The sequence below is a fragment of the Dendropsophus ebraccatus genome, chromosome 2 (assembly GCF_027789765.1).
Source record: "Dendropsophus ebraccatus isolate aDenEbr1 chromosome 2, aDenEbr1.pat, whole genome shotgun sequence".
Taxonomy (NCBI): Eukaryota; Metazoa; Chordata; class Amphibia; order Anura; family Hylidae; genus Dendropsophus; species Dendropsophus ebraccatus.
The window spans coordinates 165,193,942-165,214,004 of record NC_091455.1 but is presented as its reverse complement, the minus strand read 5'-3'; the positions used below and the strand labels follow the sequence as shown (position 1 = coordinate 165,214,004).

Here is a 20,063-nt window from a genome sequence, read left to right as displayed (position 1 = left end):
CCTCTCCTGTATCATGTATTACGGCCATTTCCTCTGTTCCAAACAACAGGTATTAGGGGGCAGGTCTTCAGGGTAAGCACATGTATAAAAAAAAAAAAAAAAAAAGTATAAAAATGTTTACTACAAATTCATAAAACATGCGTTTCAAGGCTTCTGAGGTGTAAGTAAGAGGCCGGTCCAGCCTCAAAGGGCGTAGTGTTTTATGAATTTGTAAAAAAATATTTTTAGACATTTTGTGGATGAATTTCACAAATTCTTCTCTTTAGATTTGTAACACATTCCCTGTACACAAGCTTGTGAGGAGCGCTGCTGTCTAACTTTGGGAAATCTGCAGGATTACAAGATGCAGTAAAGGGTGGAGATCCTGGAGGTTTGTTTTCCACTACTGTATTAGTATGATGTTCTAATGATCAGCCATCAGCTGGGGTGGGGGTAACTAAACCTTAATTCCTTGTGTCAGTAAGGCAGGTGTATTTATATGCTCTTGGTCATCTTGTTTCATTTTACATTGACCCAAGTTAAAAAAATATTGGTTTGGATTTTTTGGGGGGGAAATGCAGAGAAAGAAAAAAATATGGACATCAAAGGTTTCCCTTTTCACTGCCAAGCTTTGTTTTCACTAGTGTCCCAGATGACTTTTTCTGGGATGTAACTTCTGGTATAAGTGAGTCATCCAATTGACAGCATTATAGGACTCAGGAGGATGGGAGAACATGTTAATGTTCTTGCTTAAAGGAGTAGTATGAGAGTACAAAGAAAATCCTTTTTTTCTGCAGTACCAGACAGTCTATAGACAAGTATAGCGTTGTTTGTGGGGGAAAAACAGAAGCCCCTTGTATCATTTCTTTTTTTATTTTCTATTTTATTCCTTCTTTATAAAGCTTTGATAAAATGTATCTATCTATCTATCTATCTAAATGTGTATAATAATATTCAACAATGTGAGTGAACATTTTGCTCCTGTCACTATATATATAAATATTGCTTAACGCAACCAAAGTTTGAGGTTGAATTATAGTGCCTAATAATATAATATTATCATCAAGTTCGGATTCTGAAGGAATTTGCATTGCTTAATACTAGAGATGAGCGAATCTTGAGCATGCTCGAGTCCATCCGAACCCGATCGTTCGGCATTTGATTAGCGGTGGCTGCTGAAGTTGGATAAAGCCCTAAGGCTATGTGGAAATCATGGATATAGTCATTGGCTGTATCCATGTTTTCCAGACAACCTTAGAGCTTTATCCAAGTTCAGCAGCCCCCGCTAATCAAATACCGAACGTTCGGGTTCCGATCGATTCAAACCCGAACCCGGTTCGCTTATCTCTACTTAATACGTTTAATGTCACCAAAGGTGTAGTGCATGACTTCAGTCTAAGCAGCTCTAATAGCTGCCAGCACACAGCTGCTTACCATGAAGTGCATTCAACATTTTAAAGTTTAAAATTTTAATATTGGATACATTACGAATAGTGCAGATCTATACTGCTTCAATTTAGGCCCTGAAAACAATCCTTAAAGAGAACCAATCACCTGAAATTAACTGTCCCTATAATAAAAGATGATCTCTCCCTAAATCTATTCCTGAAGATACAGACTGCCTGTGCAGTCTGTATCTTATGCTTTTACCTAATCCTGTATAGCGGAGCAGTAAGGGCGGGGGCAGCCATATTGATGACGTCACAGTGGTGCGTTCCAGTGCTGGAACGCAAGGGACGTAATCAAGATGGTGCCCGGCTTAACTGCACCGCTACAGAGGACTGGGTAAAGTATAAGATACAGACTGCAAAGGCAGTCTGTATCTTCATGTAGTTTATTTCTGAAGATACAGACTGCCTTTGCAGTCTGTATCTTATACTTTACCCAGTCCTCTGTAGCGGTGCAGTTAAGCCGGGCGCCATCTTGATTACGTCCCTTGCGTTCCAGCGCTGGAACGCACCAGTGACGTCATCAAGATGGCCGCCACCCGCCCTTACTGCTCCGCTATACAGGATTAGGTAAACGCATAAGATGCAGACTGCACAGGCAGTCTGTATCTTCAGGGACAGACTAATAGGCCCAGTTAGAATAGACATACACAGCGATCTCGCGCTGTATAGTGCGGGATCACTGTGTATTTACAGAGCGGTGGCAAAGGCTCATGGGAGCCCTTCCCGCCGCTCGACATGCTGGGAGCTTCCTGGAAAAGAGAATGTGTATATTGTAAAAACGCGGGCGTAAAATTAAATAATTCCAATTACAAATATTAATAAAATATTAATGTACAGCTAATTAGCAAAAAAAAAAAAAAAAAATTAATTTCGGCCATGATTGGTTCTCTTTAACCCTTTTTAACACAAATAAAGGTAAAAAAAAAATATTCTTTCAAAAATGCATACGTTGCAGTTTGGGCATTGCCTAGCGCAGCGCCACCTATTGGTGTGGTAACAGATGTCCATGGTGGCATTAGCTGCCACTGCACTGGGTCTGGCAAGTACCACATGGTATTACTGAGCTTACACCCTGGCCCTTTTGCAATATACTCTACAGCTGCTAAAGACAGAGATGGGGGCCGCCTTTATCAGTTAGTGGCTAGTCTATGATTGTTTAGCTCAGAGAAGGAACTTCTTTGTAAAGGATGAACAGTGTCTACATATCACTAGCTTTGTAGATATGGACCCCACAGACAGTATAAGGGAAAACCAAAAATTAAAAATAAACAAGCATCCATGTCTCAATGTGCTGTGTTAAAGGGGTTATCCGGTGAAAATATTTTTCTTTCACAGCAACTGGTTTTAAAAAGTTATATAGATCTGTAATTTTTATTTGAATTCTATTTAAAAAAATCTCCAGTCTTCCAGTACTTATTAGCTGCTGTATGTCCTGCAAGAAATGTTGTTTTCTTTTCAGCCTGACACAGTGCTCTCTGCTGCCACCCCTGTCTGAGACAGGAACTGTCCAGAGCTGCAGCAAATCCCCATAGAAAACCTCTCCTGCTCTGGACAGTTCCTGTCTCAGGCAAAGATGGCAGCAGAGAGCTCTGTGTCAGACTGAAAAGAAAACACTATTTCCTGCAGTACATACAGCAGCTGATAAGTACTGGAAGACTGGAGATTTTTAAATAGAAGTAAATTACAAATCCATATAACTTTCTGAAACCAGTTGAAAGAAAAAGATTTTCGCTGGACAACCCCTTTAACCTGCCTAACATCACCATTGTAAACCTTAGCCTTTCAATTTTATAATGTGCGTACCAGCTGCTTTGCTGGGTTATAATGGAAACAACCTGTCAATAATGTTTCTTATTTAGATAGGCAATTTGTATTGTTATTATTGATCTGTTATGACACACGGTTGAAACGTTTCAAGCAGAAAATGTTTCCATGGTACTTTTTAAGATGTAATGGTGTAAAGCTAATGGCATATGGTAAGCCAAATATTTCACTATAGGACATTATTAGAAGGAACCTTCTACCCATTGACCTTGTCTTTGAAAGTAGTGGGAATGTTATATTTGCATCATCCTTAGAATCTCCAATGTTTACAAGGTCAGTGTCATTCTGCAACTGTTTATCACATAGAGGTTGGGGCTTGTATGTACACTAACAAGCGTTTTACTGTATGAATGCAAGAGAAAGTAAACTACATAATAAGGGAAAAATACAGAGAAACAGCTGAAACCATTCTGTATTTATCCGAAAACAAAAAACATTTGGTGACATTTGGTCATTTTGGAACTAAGTAGTTCAAAAATAAAGCAGCAGTATCCTCAGGGGTTAAATGTTTAAAATAACCTTCCTTTACTCGATATAACATTTTGTTCCAAAGTTTACCCCATAATTCTTATTTCCAGCTATCTGGGCTGTATGCACTAGAATTTATGACCAAAATTTGTGTAAAATAGAAACTTGTATAAACTTCCTATAGCAGCGTTTCCCAACCGGGGTGCCGCGGCACACAGGTGTGCTGGGAGAACCCGCCAGGGGTGCCGCGGGATCCCGGTGGGAAATGTGCACTGTCTCTTTAAGCATCCCGAGAAGCTGCGGCCGCGCAGCTTCTCGGGATGCACAGATCGCTTTAATGTTCCGCCCGCACAGTGAGTGGGCGGAACATTAAAGCGAGCAGAATGCAGGAGCAGGACCTGTCAGCGTCCTCCTCCTGCATTCCCTCCCATAGGCTGCCGGCACTTCATACCAGCAGCCTACGGGACCCCGGGATGTAACCGCCCTGTAAGGTCCCGTCCCTGCGGCTCGCAAGATGGAGCCAGAAGAGGAGGAGAGCTGCTGCCTGCAGCCACACAGCGCGATTAGGTGAGTAGGATGGGTTTTTTTAGAGGCACCTCTGAGGGCATTATTAGTTCGTAGGGGGCACTTTTGGGGGCATTATTAGTTCATGGGGGCACCTCTGGGGGCACCTGTGAGTCACTGTATGACCGTTTTCCTATTTTGTAGAACATTATTTAGTAGGGGTGCCCAAAGCTAAAAATTTTTTCCAAGGGGTGCCCCGAGGTGGAAAAGGTTGGGAAGCACTGGCCTATAGCAACTAATTATAGCTCAGCCTTCTATTTTACCAAAGCTGAAAGCTAAGCTGTGATTGGTTGCTATGTGTAGTTTGCACCAGTTTCCATTTTACACAATGGATCTATCTGGGCCAATGTGTTTTATCAGATATGTATATTTATACAAAGTAATGTAAAAAAATAAAAATAAAATCAATGTACAAATTCTGCAGTGACTTTTGGACATAGCTGTGGTTCCCTCTCCTCTCAGTGATGTCACAGGCTTCAAGTCTCACTGATAACAATCTAAACACTCCCATTAAAATTCCAGCCTCCAGCCAAAAAGTTTAAACAACACTACTGTCTCGTCCTGTGCTCATCATGATTAGTGCTATTATATTACAACATGATTGGAAGCTAATGCCAGAGTGTGTGTTCTCCGAGAATAAACTAAAAACCAGACCATACAAGTGTTGTCAGTGTAAAGATATGGTTGCATCACTTATATCTGATTTTAATGATGCTTTTCTATGGATTATGAAGTATAGAAAAAATGTCAACTAACTATATTTATTTATTTTTTTCACTAAAGGATAACTGTAAATGTATTCAACACCCATTTGGTTTGGGCTTGGGTGCATTCCATACTGCCCAGTTTATCGTGATTTTCGGAACTCGCTGGCCATTATACAGTATAAGCTCATATCACCAGATATTCCAGGAATATTATCAGTATAGCATCACCTAATGTTTCTTTTCAATAGTGTCACTGTATCTATCTCATTAAACGTCTGAGGAGACTCTAAGTATGTAAGTCAACCCCCCGCCGGCCGGAGCATACATCACCTGTTCCCAGCTCCGGCTTGCTTCGGGGGTTCCCGGCATCTGCTTGTCCCGCTTAGCCAATCAGTGCGCTGCCCCGCCGCAGCCACACACTGATTCCTGGCCACCTGTGGCTACAAATGAGTTCCAGTCAGCGAGATCAGTGTTCACTTACAGTGCCTTTTAACATGGCACAATTAATTGAGTGTCCGGGCCGCACAAACAATCCCTGTATTGTTCATGCAGCTATTTAATAAAGGGAAACTGGCAGTACAGATATGCATATATCTGTGCTGCCACTTTCCAGATGCTTAGCACACAATCCAGGGGCGAAACTACCGCCATAGCGGCTGCTACAGGACCTGTTGCAATCAATGGAAGCTTCTATTGATTGCAGCACCCAGTGGCAGAGAGGGCCTCCCAGGTGCTGCAAATGGCACTCCTGATGGGCGCTCATAGCTAAGTGCAGGGCTGTGATTGACAGGGTCAGGGCCAATGGCTCTTGGGGCTGAAGGCAGCCTTCTGCCTCTGGCCACAAGGCACTGCTTCTGCCCCAGCACTCCGACGCAAGATTGACATCACTTGTGAGCAGAACTCTATATGGCCACTTTATGAGGGGATGTTGGGCCCAATCAAAAGTTTCCACCCATTTCTAGTTACGCCCCTGACACAGTCAATACATACATACCATCTGCGCCACTGTGCCATCTGGTATCTTCACCTACTTTAACCCGGGCTGACACTGTCCCGCTCTTTGGCTGCGGCTGTATCTTCAGGCCGCTGAGGGTGTGGCTTAAAAATGCAAAAACATGTACAACCAATTGAGGGTATAAAGTTAGACAAAATGCTTACCAAATTTATTATATAGCTTGAGCCACTGAGAATTCGTTTTCAACATCTTGAAAAGGATTAGTAAATCTGGTCATTATATTAATCCGTTTTTAGGTCACAAAAATTTCTGCAACAAATCTGGCACATGTGCTGATACAGAACTTGTAACCAGTTAACGAAAAGGGGGACAATGCTGTTGCATTGTTTTTACTTTTGCCCAGCACAGAGGTGGCTTTATCCACAGTTCTCTAGTATACATTGCAGTTCCTATACCCTGTGGAGCTCCAGAGGCTTATTGGGAGGAGCGTCTTCATGACATGAACAGAGACAATGGAGGGGAGAAAGAGGCCGTCCTTTTCACCACCTTTTTGTTGACCTCTGTCCGCATATTTAGTGCTAAAATGCATTTTGGATAGAATCATTTTTTAAGAAATTGAAGGGGTGTGGCTTATGTGTAGTCCTTACACAAAGCCAGGCCCGAAGCTAAGATGAGTCTTATGGTCTTCGTCTTGCCTGGGGCGGGGGCAGCATTCAGAGTCTGAGATGAAGTGGATCACATTCTGGTCAGTTTCAGTCACTTCCTGGAGTACATTGCCAATGCAGTAGAAAGGTGCAGAACTGTCATTACTTTAAGTTCGGGCTCTATTCTCAGGCTCAGTCACATGACCACTCTGCTTGCGATTTGTCATGTTAAATATCTGTTTCCTGTTCCTTCCACTGAATTTGACCACGGGTGGGTGGGGCATTTGTCTCTCCCATTGACTGTCTGGAATTCCACATTGTTTTAGCCCTGCAAAAGCTGCTGATGGGTGGCACAACGGTTAGATCCTGAATGTCTGTAGCATTGTATATTGAGTCTGGTTTCAAGTTACGATGGTCCAGAAAGGATCGTTGTATGTTGAAAATATTGTAACTTGAGGCCATTGTAAGTTCAGGGACCACAGTGTTCCTCTTTGAGATAGATGCCCCTTGAACCCTTGCTGGAGTTTGGGGTGAGGCGTTGTAAATTTGTGATCAGTCTTTATTCTAGTTATAACAACAGCCGATACTGCAGTTTAAGCCAGATAAACATCATTTGATTTCAATTGGAATGTGGGCACATTCAGGTGTGTCTGTACTGCAATTTACTATAAACCACAGTGTAAAGTACGGCTGGGAGCCGTACTTTACACTATGAGCACAGTCTATTTTGTATGGCCTCTGTTCACTAAATAGTGTCCGTACAAAGTACTAAATAGACCTGTCCATTATTTTGTGTGGCTACAGAGAACAATGGCTGTAGTGTATACAGCCATTGCAACTTGCAACAAAGGCCATTGTGTACTGCAAAAATACAGTGTGTGAATGTGGCCCTAGGCTATGTTCACACTATGTAAAAACATTGCCCATTATTGTGCACATAACGGCCGTTGTTTCCGAAATACGTGTGTTGTTTTTACATAGTGTGATTATAGCCTTAGGCTATGCTCCCACCCAGTATTTTTGCACAGTATTTTGGTCAGTATTTTTTAACTAAAACCAGGAGTGGATTGAAAATACAGAAAGGCTATGTTCACACACTGTTGGAATTTAGTGGATGGCCACCATTTACTTGGAAAATAATTACTGTTATTTAAAAAAAAATGGCTGTTATTTGCCATTAAATGGCTGCCATCCACTAAATTTCAACAGTATGTTAATGTGACTGTACTGCCAGGCCCAGGCTGAAGCACTGGAGGCGGGCCACCCCCACCCTTAGTGGGAAGAAACTCCAGCCCCTCCATGACGTGACTCCATTAGAATCAATGGAACCCTATCATAGAGGGGCTAGGGTTTCTTCCCACTAAGGGTGGGTCGGCTCGCCTCCAGTGCTTCTGCCTGGGCCTGGTGGTACAGTCACTTTAACATAGCCTTTCTGTGTTTTCAGTCCACTCCTTTTTTTTGTTGAAAAATACTGAGCAAAAATACCAGGGCTGTGGAGTCGGTAAGCCGCAGCTCCGACTCCGACTACTGAATTTTATCAGGACCGACTCCGACTCCTGCTCCTTCATAAATGGCCAGTCATATACCAGGGGAGTTATTTATCACACTGGCTCAGCAGCTTCTCCCTAATGTCCTACATGATCCTGGGGCGACTTCTGAGGGAATAAGGAAAGATATAAAGCAGCTTCTCCTGTGTGTGCAGTGGATGCAGCCAGTCTCCAGCCTCCATTTCCTGAACAACTCAGAACTACACTAGATGGAGCAGGTGGTCTTTTCCTGCTAACAGTCTTCTATGTTTCTAACTAAATATTCACCATACACACAGAAATACTGCTAACAGTGCCAGATCCCTGTAATATATAGGTCAGTCATAGTGATATACAGGGGGTCACACATAGTGATATAGAGAGGGGTCACACAGTGATATAGAAGGTCACTGTGGGAGCACGCAATAGCACACACACACACAGCCTGCTGCAGCCATAGCACACTCACACAGCCTGCTGCAGCTATAGCACACACACACACAGCCTGCTGCAGCTATAGCACACACACACACAGCCTGCTGCAGCCATAGCACACACACACACACACACACACACACACAGCCTGATGCAGCAATAGCACACACACAGCTTGCTGCAGCCATAGCGCGCACCACACACACACACACACACACACACACACAGCCTGCTGCGGCCGTAGCACACATACACACAGCCTGCTGCAGCCATAGCACACACACACAGCCTGCTGTAGTCATAGCACACACACAGCCTACTGCAGCCATAGTACGCACACACACACACACACACACACACACACACACACACACAGCTGCAGCCATAGAACACGGAAGAAAAACACACAATCTTCTCCCAGAGAGAAAACACCACACTAGGGACAGAGGTTACAGCTACACTACTTATGTCTTCTCCTCCTCCTCCTCCTCCTGTATATTACACTGCTGCTCATATACAGTCATCCAGCATCCAGGAAGAGAACAACACAGATCTCCCCCCACACAATGGACTCTTCCAGCTTAGAAACAAACTGCCAAATAGTGACTGACAACTTTTCCATGACCACCCTTATGTAATAGGGCCAGTGTCCTATTACTGATATATTCCCCAACCACCCTTATGTAATAGGGCCAGTGTCCTGTTTCTGATATATCCCCAGACCACCCTTATCTAATAGGGCCAGTGTCCTATTACTGATATTTTCCCAGACCGTCCTTATGTAATACCAGTGTCCTATTAGAATGTTGCTCATAATATATATTCATGAGCAAAACTTGTAAAGTTCATATTTAAAGATTTTTTTAAAGCTGGAGTCGGTTCATTATTTTTCCGACTCCGACTCCAGCCAAAGCTAGATCCGACTCCAACTCCGACTCCAGCCAAAACTAGCTCCGACTCCGACTCCACAGCCCTGAAAAATACTGTGTGGGAACATAGCCTTAAAGCACAGTGTTTTCAATCCACATCACCTTTGCACAACTCATAAAAGTTGTGTGAATCATGTACGCCAATTTTGTGATGCAAGTTCAGTGAGAATTCTGGTCCATTTAGAATAGTAAACCAGCGCATTATTGTTCGTCTAGCATTTTTTATTTTTTGTACATGGAAGTCAATAGTCAATTGATGTGTGTTGGGTTTTGCCATTTTCATTACCATATTTTGGGTCAGTGTATTTTTTTTTGCTTAGCATTTAGTTCCTGGCATTTTTCCAGAATGCTTCTTTAAAGGGGTCAAAAATGTCAGGAAAAACATGTTACCAATGTAAAAAGTAAAAAAAAAAAAAAAAAACTGGTCGTAAAAGTTACAATGAAAAATCATTGAAATTTGTATTTCTTACAAACATTTAGAATCTGCAAAAAAAAAAAAAAAACGTGTGTAGCTTAGTGTTGCAAAATGGCTTTCTGAAGTGGGAAGAAGCCCTTTTTAGAGTACACCCTTCTTATGTAGAGGCAGCGTAAGGGAAACGCAGGTTTTATCAATGCCTCAACAGTGTCCTCTTGTGCTGGTGGGGGGGCAGCAGGAGGGGGTGATTAGGGATACAAGAATACAAGCAGACTCACCCCATAGGCGAACTGTGATGTGATATTAACACCATGGCTGCCGCTGCCCTTGATTGTTGTCGGTCTTATTGTTCTAATAAAGAAAAAGCTCCGAGCTCTGATTAAATTTGACATATGTGACTTCTCACCCCCCAACCTCTCCCTTTTATCACGACGTAGCTGTGGATTAATGCTTATCTACACACACGTTAACACTCCAATGCTACTGCCTTAAAAAAAAAATTAAAAAAAAAAGACAATGCATCCCTGATGCTGAAATATCTGTGACAGATACATTGAATTTTAATTGAGTAAAATTATCTACTGTGCAAAATTGGAGCAGCTAAATCTTTAGAGAGGAAGAGGGCGGAAAGCTGGATTATGTATACGGCTGATTAAGATGGCGAGAAGAAGCCGGTCATTGAACAAATAAAGACTGGTGACTGGTCACGACTAGCATACGAAACCTGCGTGTCCATTTTCCTGTCCCCTTCCTGTTTCTAGTGCTGTATTTACATTTAGAAAGTGAACGTAGAATCCTAGCAGCTGAGCGAGCGAGAACACAAGCGAGCGGCTGCCTGCATCTCTCTGCTGGTTCTACAGGGCTGCTGGTAGTCTTTAAGCTGTGTGAGAATCCTGGGAGTTGGTGATGTCAGACTGGTTTGGGTCATTTGAAGGTTAGCAGCCTGGGAAGGGTTCATGGAGAGTTCACTCGCATATATTAGGCAATCCAATCTTTCATTTTGTGTGACACAAGTAGTAGGAAGTGAGCTGTTCAAAAGCAGAAGGATCTATTCGCTTCAGAAGGGGGGACCCGAGTCCTGGATGAAATAAATGTTGTTATTTTTACCCACTTTGAGCTCAGTTACAAGCGGAAAGCGGGTTCAGCTTATTCACTGCTGCAGAAGGCTGCAAGCACCTCCAGGAATTTAGAGACATTTTGCCTGCAGCTGACAGCTTGGATTTCTCCGTCCCCCTCGCCTACTCTGCTGGAATGGCTGGGAAGCTTGGAAAATAGTAAATGATCATTTGGATCAATTACAGGCTTTTAGCTGTGTTGTCTGTCATAATTCATGATTCTGGTCTGGGAAATAGACCAACAGCCTACGTGCCAAAAAAAAGGGGCAGAGTTTGATGGAGTTGGGTGTACTTTTAGATGCCATTTTACTCTGCACCTAAAGGAAAAGCACTTTTACAGGCATTCTGTATAGGGGGGAAATCATGTTTGACTGTATGGATGTGCTAGCTGTGAGCCCTGGGCAAATGCTGGATTTCTACACTGCGAGCCCGTCTTCTTGCATGCTCCAGGAAAAAGCTCTTAAAGCATGCTTCAGCGGATTGGCACAGACAGAATGGCAGCACCAACACCGGCACAGTGCTCAATGTAGGTCCACTTACCAGCCCGTCTGGCTTTATTTTGTTCTCTTCACTGCTTTTGACTGCATGCCATAAATAACTGAACTTTAAAGTGGAATCGATTACACTGCACTCCTTTCTTTTCTTTTAATCCTCGCTGTCACGTAAAATGAATATTTCACGGCATATTATTGCATACCTTTTAATAACCGTATTTATGCATTGACGCATTTTATGCATGTCGTAAAATTGTGGATCCATTTACATAAATACTCATTATATAGGCTTTAGATTTTTATTAGCATTAATGTGCATAGACAGGAAGTCAAAAATCCATAATATGGCATTAATAATAATAATAATAATAATAATAATAATAATAATAATAATAATAATAATAATCAGCATTTTCATCCTCATCCTGCACATATAAATAGTATAAAGTCGCCACGGTTGTAAACAGTTGTTTGTTGTTTTTTTTATTGACTTTTGCTGCTAAAAGTTGATGTGATTTGCATAGTCACAAGTGTGGCCATGTTGTCATTGCAATAACTTTGGCTGTCTTCAAAGCCATAATTCTTCCAAAGTTTGACCTTAGAACCTTTAAATTTGCTTTGCTCAGACTTAAAAAAAAAAGTTTCTGCCCTGCTAAATAAGCCTGGCTCTTGGACACTTCAGTGTTTAGCCATCAATTATAGCCATGCTCCATGTTACAGGCATTTACAGTAGGAGGCTTGTGAAGGAGGAGAACTCTTTACTTTGTGGTCTGCAAAGTTCTGTTATCTGATCTTCACATGGTGCCGGAGAACACATATATTGTAAACAGTAGTGCTTCTTTAGCACTTTGGCTTCAACTTTGAGAAATGACCAAAGGCACCAGAATGCACAAGCCATTGACTGCTCCAAAGAGCCTGCAGGATGCTGCCTTTCACTGACACTGATTTAGATGAATTGCTAAACTATTTATCACAATGGTTTTAACACAGTATTCGACACCTTGGCTGTGGATTGCTCTTTGAGTGTTGTTGTTACTTTTTGCTTTATGATCGGTCCAGTGGTCAGGACACCTAAGTGAAATGTTGTATCTTCTACCTAAATGTGTGTCTTAAACCCAGTTGTGACTCTTTGCAGCTACTGTATTCCATTCCCTAATTTACTGTTATCTGTGACAACATGCTTCCAGTATGCCAAATATGCCATGTGCCTAGTCTGATTAACAAACAGGTCCATATAAAAAGAAATTCTTGTTTTGTTTTTACTTTATTTGTGTTGTCTCGGCTTTGATAGTGTGGAAAGTTTGAAAATTCCATGTAATGTGCAAGAGCAAATTACATTGGTGTGATGTCCATATAAAATATGATCATTCGACAGAATTCAAATTATTTTACTAACTGTGCCTTTAAAAAAAAATTATATATATATATATATATATATATATATATATATATATATATATGTGTGTGTGTGTGTGTATATATAAATATATATATATATATATATATATATATATATATATATATATATTAGTATTAATCTGAGATTATGTAATCTCTCTGGATCTAATCAAAGTCAACATGGACGTGTTTGTATAAACAATGGAGGTGTTAAACATATCACCAGTTTACATGATATCATGAAGCTGTTGATAGCAGACTATAGTTCAGGTTCAGCCCTTTGCAAACTTGCTTAAACAACCACTGGCGTGCACTCTACACTATCAAACTACCTATTTAATCTATGATAGCATTACAGTGTGTTCAGTGCCTCCTCCTCCACACCACTCCCTCGATGTTTTATAAATCTGGCCTCTACATAAATTATTTTCTAGTGCTCTCGTGAAAGAGTATATAAACAGATTTTTCTCCATTTAAAATCTTTGGCTTGTGCAATCTGCTCTGGACACAATCCAAGTATTACATTCATATAAAAAGAAATAAGGGGCCGCATGCTTATAATACGTAATGAAAAGGGAAAAAAAACTTAAGAGACTGGGCAGATGTATGATTAGATATCAGGATGTCTGCAGATTTTCATGAGATACTTTTTATGAATTTTAAATACTCAGCTTTAAACTAAAAAAAAAAGTAAGAAAGCATAATAAATTCTTAATCTAGCTGTTTTTTGAGAAGTAAAAAATACATAGTACTTTTTGAATTTAGTCACATTCTCCTATGCTTTGTTAGTGTGCTTATACATTCAGTTACCTAGTCCTGCTGTATCCTATTTTTTTTTTACAAAGATAGGACTGATATAAAAAAAAATTACTTATTTTATTTTATATAAAAAATTTTTTTATACATTTTAACTTTTATTTTCAGTCATTGTTTTCATATTTAACTTATTATTTTCCTGATGATTTGTGTCCAAAGCCCACGTTACATAGATAAGCGCAGGTCACCCCAGTATTTGGCGTTCCCGCACTGAATTATAGAAGTATTTATTTTACAGCATAAACCCTTTGCAAGAAACAGTGAATAGAAATATACAGCTTTTTGCAGGACGGCAGTGGAATGTAAAGTTAAACTTTCGGGACTGAAGCTTTTGCTTTTAAAAGGTATTTTACACTCACCACAGTTATCTTCTAGGTTTTTTTACTATGCTGAGAAGCAGAGATTTATATGTGTAGTTATTTTTTTAGCATCATAATAATGGTTGGGTGTTTTGTGCTCGGTTATGTTAAGGCAGTGGCCATCATCGATCACGCCATTATTTTGAAAGGAAACAGCCTTCTTTATGGGACCATTTTACTTTTTTTTTTTTACTCACGATGGGTGGATCAGTGATTTTAAAAATGTGCTCGCTAGTAGAATTTATTTGCTCAGAGGGTTAGAAGAGCTAGCGTCTACTTGATATATTGTAGAGCCTTTTATATTAATAATAATGTTATAATCAAACTCTTTTTTTTTTTTTTCTTCCTCCTTCACTTGATACTCCTTCCATACAGCCCCCATCAGAAAAAAGCTTGCCCTGCCCACTCCATTGATTTTCTCCAGAGGTTAGGCTGATAGGAGGACAATCCTTCTGGAATTTGAGATATATATATATATATATATATATATATATATATATATATATATATATATATATATATATATATCTTTATCAGTGTGTTAAAATGGTAGATTTGGCGCCCCACATTTCAAACCTGACTCTGACTATTCTTTCCCTCATTATGATATGTAATACGTTGTAAAACAAGATTCCAACACTGTAATATTGTTGTCCTGCAGTCTGCACCATATAATTTACAACTTTGGTTTTATTCCAGCTCAGTTACTTTAAAGTGTGCGCTAGACACAGGATCTAATATACTTTAGTGGTCGCTAATCCTGAATGCATATTATACATTGATCGTCTTATATTCCGGTTTACACTTTTCCACAACTCCTCATACAAAGGTAAATTCTATAAAGGTCACCCAGTACAGAACTAAGAACCGTGCTAGGTGCTGGTGTAAGATTCCTGTAAGCATTTTATATTCAGGATATTAATATTAATAGATGTAGGAATTGAGAGAAACAGCATGGACAGGAGGCCTAAACATACATTCTAAAAAGTACAATTTTAGTAAAATACAAGAGTGTGTGTGTGTGTGTCAGGAATGGGGGGGGGAGGGTGTGTGATTAAATTCTAGTGAAAATTCTAGTGTTCCTACAGATTTTACCCTACCATACTCTCTCTTTCTGGAAGGTTCTTTCTTTTGTCCTGCTCCTCCACTTTTTAGCACGCACAGTATTCGCTATTCTGTTACTAAGCAGAGGGTTGCTCCTTTTTTATTCCTTTTTTAGTGTATAAGAAATAGAATAAAGGAAAACAAATAGTGATAAAGCCTTGTTTTCCTGATTATGTTACTTCACATATGTGTATTGTATTACAAACTATGCATGTCCATAAATATACCAGTGTATGCATTGTGCGTGGGATATAATCGAACCACCAAGGCAGCAGATGTAGTGCTCAGCTGAAATGCTATATTAGCATTATTAAATCAAGAACTTATGTGTTTGCCCTATACCCAAACCCTTTCAGTAATTTTTATACCTTGTACCCATTATGCTATTATGGTCTAGCAATTTGGCAGTCGTAACAGATATCATTACCACTGGAGAGCAGTATATAAGGCATGCTACACTTAATAGAGGGGTCTTTAAAAGAAGACACCGGTGGGGATATGTTTCACCTTTACTCAGCGTTTATTTTTTTGAATAAGTGATGTACCCAGAAGCTGCGATGCCAGCTAGTATGGGAATATTAATCATTGTACAAGATAATTACTTTCTATAAATGATAATGCTTTCTAAATTTGCTCCATATATTTGAAAGATTTACCTTTAGCAGTTTTTTTTTTTTGCACTAGAGATATCACAGTCTGTGGCTGCCTGGGCCAAAATTAGGTTTTAGAACATTAATAATAATATGTCATCTGCATGGAAGCCTTTGAATCAGCAGCACAGCTTCTGGTGAAGCCTTAGCTTTCTAATAAAAGGTTAAGATGAATTTATAAGGGTTCCAACTAAATTTCCCTTGTTACCTGAGATGAGCTGTGAAATTATCAAAATGAGATATATTTGCTTCTTCATAGAAAATCCAACAAGATTTGACCTACAGGTCTCATGTCCCTTACAAGAAAGGCAAACTTCCTAAATCTGCTTGTGCTGCATGTCCCATTTAACGTCTTAGCCCCCCCCCCCCTCTCCAGGATCTTTTGGTTGTGCGTGAAGACAGTTCTTTATTGCATTCACTTGTTAAATTAAACCATTAAAACTGCAAGCCGAATCACCTTTACTTTTTCATCAAAGTCCGCGGTTGTGAGGAGCTGATTTTCTGTAGGCCATTGCGGGCTTCAAAAGACTAGAGCCTGGACTGCTACAAAGCTCGGGGCTATAATTAACTGAAATTGAAATGAATGCAAGTGAAAATTTAGTTCCTGATGTTTTAATCTAGAATCATATTTCCATGTGTTGCCGAAGAAACTCTTAAAGGCAAATATAATTATTTTATTATGTTTGTCAGAACGTAGTTCATTTAACAGTAAAAAGATTGTGTTCAGGTCTCCTCTTTTTCAGAATAAGTGGTTGCGAGGGCAGCAATCTATATTTATAACAAGACTTATTGTCTACGTTGGTTGGGAGGGACACGCCAAATATTCCCAGTTTAGACATAGGATCTAGCCAATAGCAATAGTCCTTACACATACCCTACTATAAAACACATACAGCCAGCCTATACATTGTAAGATTGATATAACCATTTGGTCGTCGTCATCATGGTAGAAGGTTTTGATAATATACAAATAGTACAGTGAAGGAAAAGTTGTGGGCACAATACAGCTCAATCATTGATATTATTTATGTTCATCCTAATGCTGGTCATCTAGTTTTTGGCCCAACATGGTGATTTGGAAAGCTACTGTATGTGGCTATTGAACAGCTGATATCTCACAGAGGAATGAGCACAAAGGGGCTTTCTGCAGTAGACTCAATTTGCCCAGTGCTTCTTTCTTCCCTTAATAATATGTGTTAAAACAATTGCATCAAATTAGAGTGTGATACACTAAACTATTATGGCTTGGGTCAATTAACAGAGTAACAGGTTCAACTTTCAATATGGCCACATATGTTGGTTTCATTTACCAAAATCTAAGCCTTGCAGCCAAGCTTCTGCGTGTGATTGTATATCGCGAAAATGACCTTGACCATAAGTCATCTTTTATAGTACATTTTCTAAGCTATCTACAAATCCTTTTTCTTTTGAGCACATAATAACCTTTGTTTTTTGGTTCAGCCTATGCTGCAATATGATCTAATGTAGTGTATGTTACGAGCATTGGGTAGGTTGCTTATTGTTTGCTATGGTCAATCTCGGAGTAAGAAAAATCCAGTATTATATTAGTTCTGATTTTCTGCCTATGCCATAAATTACATTACTACACATATACCAAGAGTTTGCAGCTTAATGGAATGGCAGGTGCCCGGTAAATGTCTAAATACAATTCATTGAGTATCTTCAAAAATGCAAAGGTTTGGCTTGGGTTAAGTTCAATGTGTTATTGGCATCCCTCCACCACCTTATTGGCATGCCTTGACAGTACTTAACATTAAAATGTTAAATAATGTTAGTAACGATTGGACTTTTAACATCCACTACAATTTAAAGTCTCCTGGTAGTTTGTTCAGTATAATACTCCTTATAGTCAGACCAGGGAACCAACATGTATTATGTTGTGTATCCCCACACATATACGTGCTTGTGTACATTGGAAAATGAACTTTGCTATTGACTGAACTGTAGAAAAGTACATCTGGTACTGAGCTTTGAATTTAGCCTGAGTATAAAGATGATGGCTATTGACATGTCTTATACTTGGCTAATAGGGGACAGGGACCCTGTTTGTCCTAATATTTGTATTGTTGGACCATATGCTGCTGTACATGGAAGTGCTTTTAAGCAGGGTTATTTCATTGGTTTGCGTTTTGAAGGGCATATAATACTAATTGGTGTTATTGACTTTAAATTTCCCAGCCATTACAAGTAACCTGAAAGACGGACTGAATAAAGAGCAATAATCCATAGAGTTCTCGAAGTGCTTCATGTTTGTCTGCAGTGCTTAACATGATCAATATTAACTGCCCCATTGAAACTAACTGCTGTATCAAATAACAGTAAATCAAAGGAATGTGCTTACAGATTATTTATTGAAAGGTTTAATTGTTCGCTGGGGCCCCGCTTATCTTTGCAAACAATAGGCATGCCTGTATCTCCACTCTAAGCACTCCTCTGTTTGGATTTAGGCATGTTCTCCTTTGTATGCTGTCAACAAAGTAAAGCAATAGTTAATGCAGTGTCAACCCTAGGTGTATATTAGTCATGATATACCTAATTACTGGTACAATGTAAGATTCCTCATAGCAGAAACTGAATCGGGACATTTTGCACCTTTTAATTTCAGTTCAGCTTTGTTACATGTATTACAGAAGGGATCAGTACAGCGGTTGGACAACATTAGAAATACATGACTGCTCTCTTCTATAAAACAGCGCCACATCTGTGTGTGGGTTACGTCTGGTATTGCAGTTCAGTTCCATTAAAGTGCAGGAGACTCATATGTGGCACTACTTTTGTAACTGGAGGATTATTTGACCAGAATATTTATTAACCTCTGTATGTCAGCCATACGCATATATACATGCCTACTGCACATTGGTCTGTGCAGTATGAACATATATATACCTTCTTGAACTGAAGGAGCTGTTGATGTGTGCAGAGCCGCTCCAATGTGCGCGGTCCCGCACACAGCAGAGGTGCCGGAGGTAATGACAGGCAGCTGCGGTCACACAGCTGCCTGTCATTAATCCCTTAAACACTGCGATGCATGGTGATTGTGGTGTTTAAGTAGGTCAGTGACAGGATAAGCACCTGTCAGTGACTGGTCGGGACTTCGCTTGCACTGACAGGCAGGGAAAAACCACTTACCTCTGTCCTGTCGGATCAGTGATTTGTGGATAGAGTCTGCTGTCAGGCAGACTTTACGTACAGATCTCTGATGGTACAGATCTATGCTATGCTATGTTAAAAAAAAACCTGTAAAAATAAATGTATAAAAAACCTTTATAAAATAAATCCCCAATAAAAGTTTAAATTACCACCTTGCTCATTATAAAAAAAAAAAAAAAAAAAAAAAAAAAACATTTTATATATCGTAGCGTGCAGAATTGTCTGATCAAGTGTAAAGGGGAATAAAAATACAAGAATTGCTAATTTTTCAATATTATAGATCAGGAAAAAAATTATTAAAAGTAGTCACATTTTTTCTTTTACACCAATATCATACCAATCGATCGTGGCACAAAAAATGGGCCTCCAACCAGCCCTGAAGATGGAAAAAGTGGCTCTTAGAAGACAAGGAGGTGACACTACTTCATTGGGACCTGGACATCTGTGCATCAATGACCTTGGTCATGAAGGGGTTAAAGAGGTTGTTTAATCACAGACATCCCTTTTAATATCAGAGCCTCCACAGCAATGAATGAGTCCCCGTTGCTCAATTCCAGTGACCCTATTTTAGCAGTAGCGTTTATCGCTGTGCCTTTAGAAGTCATACACCTATGTACTTACCTGACTCTTATTTTGAGCATTGTATCAAAGCTTTACTGACCTAGAAAATTGTACATACATAAATAGGCACTGTCAAGAAAAAAAGAGACATAGAGACATCAATACGTTATTATTGGTGCTCAGACCCCATCTGATCAGGAGAACAAATCAGAAGAACAAGCCAGCACTTTATGTCACATGACCAAGACAGACCCATAATAAATCAATGGGTCATCTTGCTCACATAGACACAGAGAGTGCCAGATTTAGTCATTGTATTGATAAAAAAAAAAATTACGTCACAGAAAGCTTTAAAAGCTTTTGTTTTTTTGTTTCCAACATGTGCTCATCACAAGGCAATGAAACATTTGGGTGTTACGCACTAAAAGAAATCAATTTAATAGGAAATAATGATGTGATCAACTCATTTTTCAAAACATGAAATTAATGTTACTTGGT

The 20,063-nt window shown here is 39.8% G+C and overlaps 1 protein-coding gene across 9 annotated transcripts in view; it reads left to right on the top strand.

Annotated features, from left to right (window-relative positions):
- The window catches only part of RARB (retinoic acid receptor beta), a 508,146-nt gene that overhangs the window by 364,772 nt on the left and 123,311 nt on the right, over positions 1-20,063 (top strand). Inside the window, exon 1 of one of the 9 annotated variants that reach the window (XM_069958670.1) lies at positions 11,136-11,538. The exons of the other annotated variants lie outside the window; for them this stretch is intronic. Coding sequence (XP_069814771.1) covers positions 11,376-11,538 — 163 coding nt within the window. The 5' untranslated portion in view covers positions 11,136-11,375. Of the gene's footprint in view, positions 1-11,135; positions 11,539-20,063 lie in introns of those variants that run through there. 9 annotated transcript variants of the gene reach the window in all.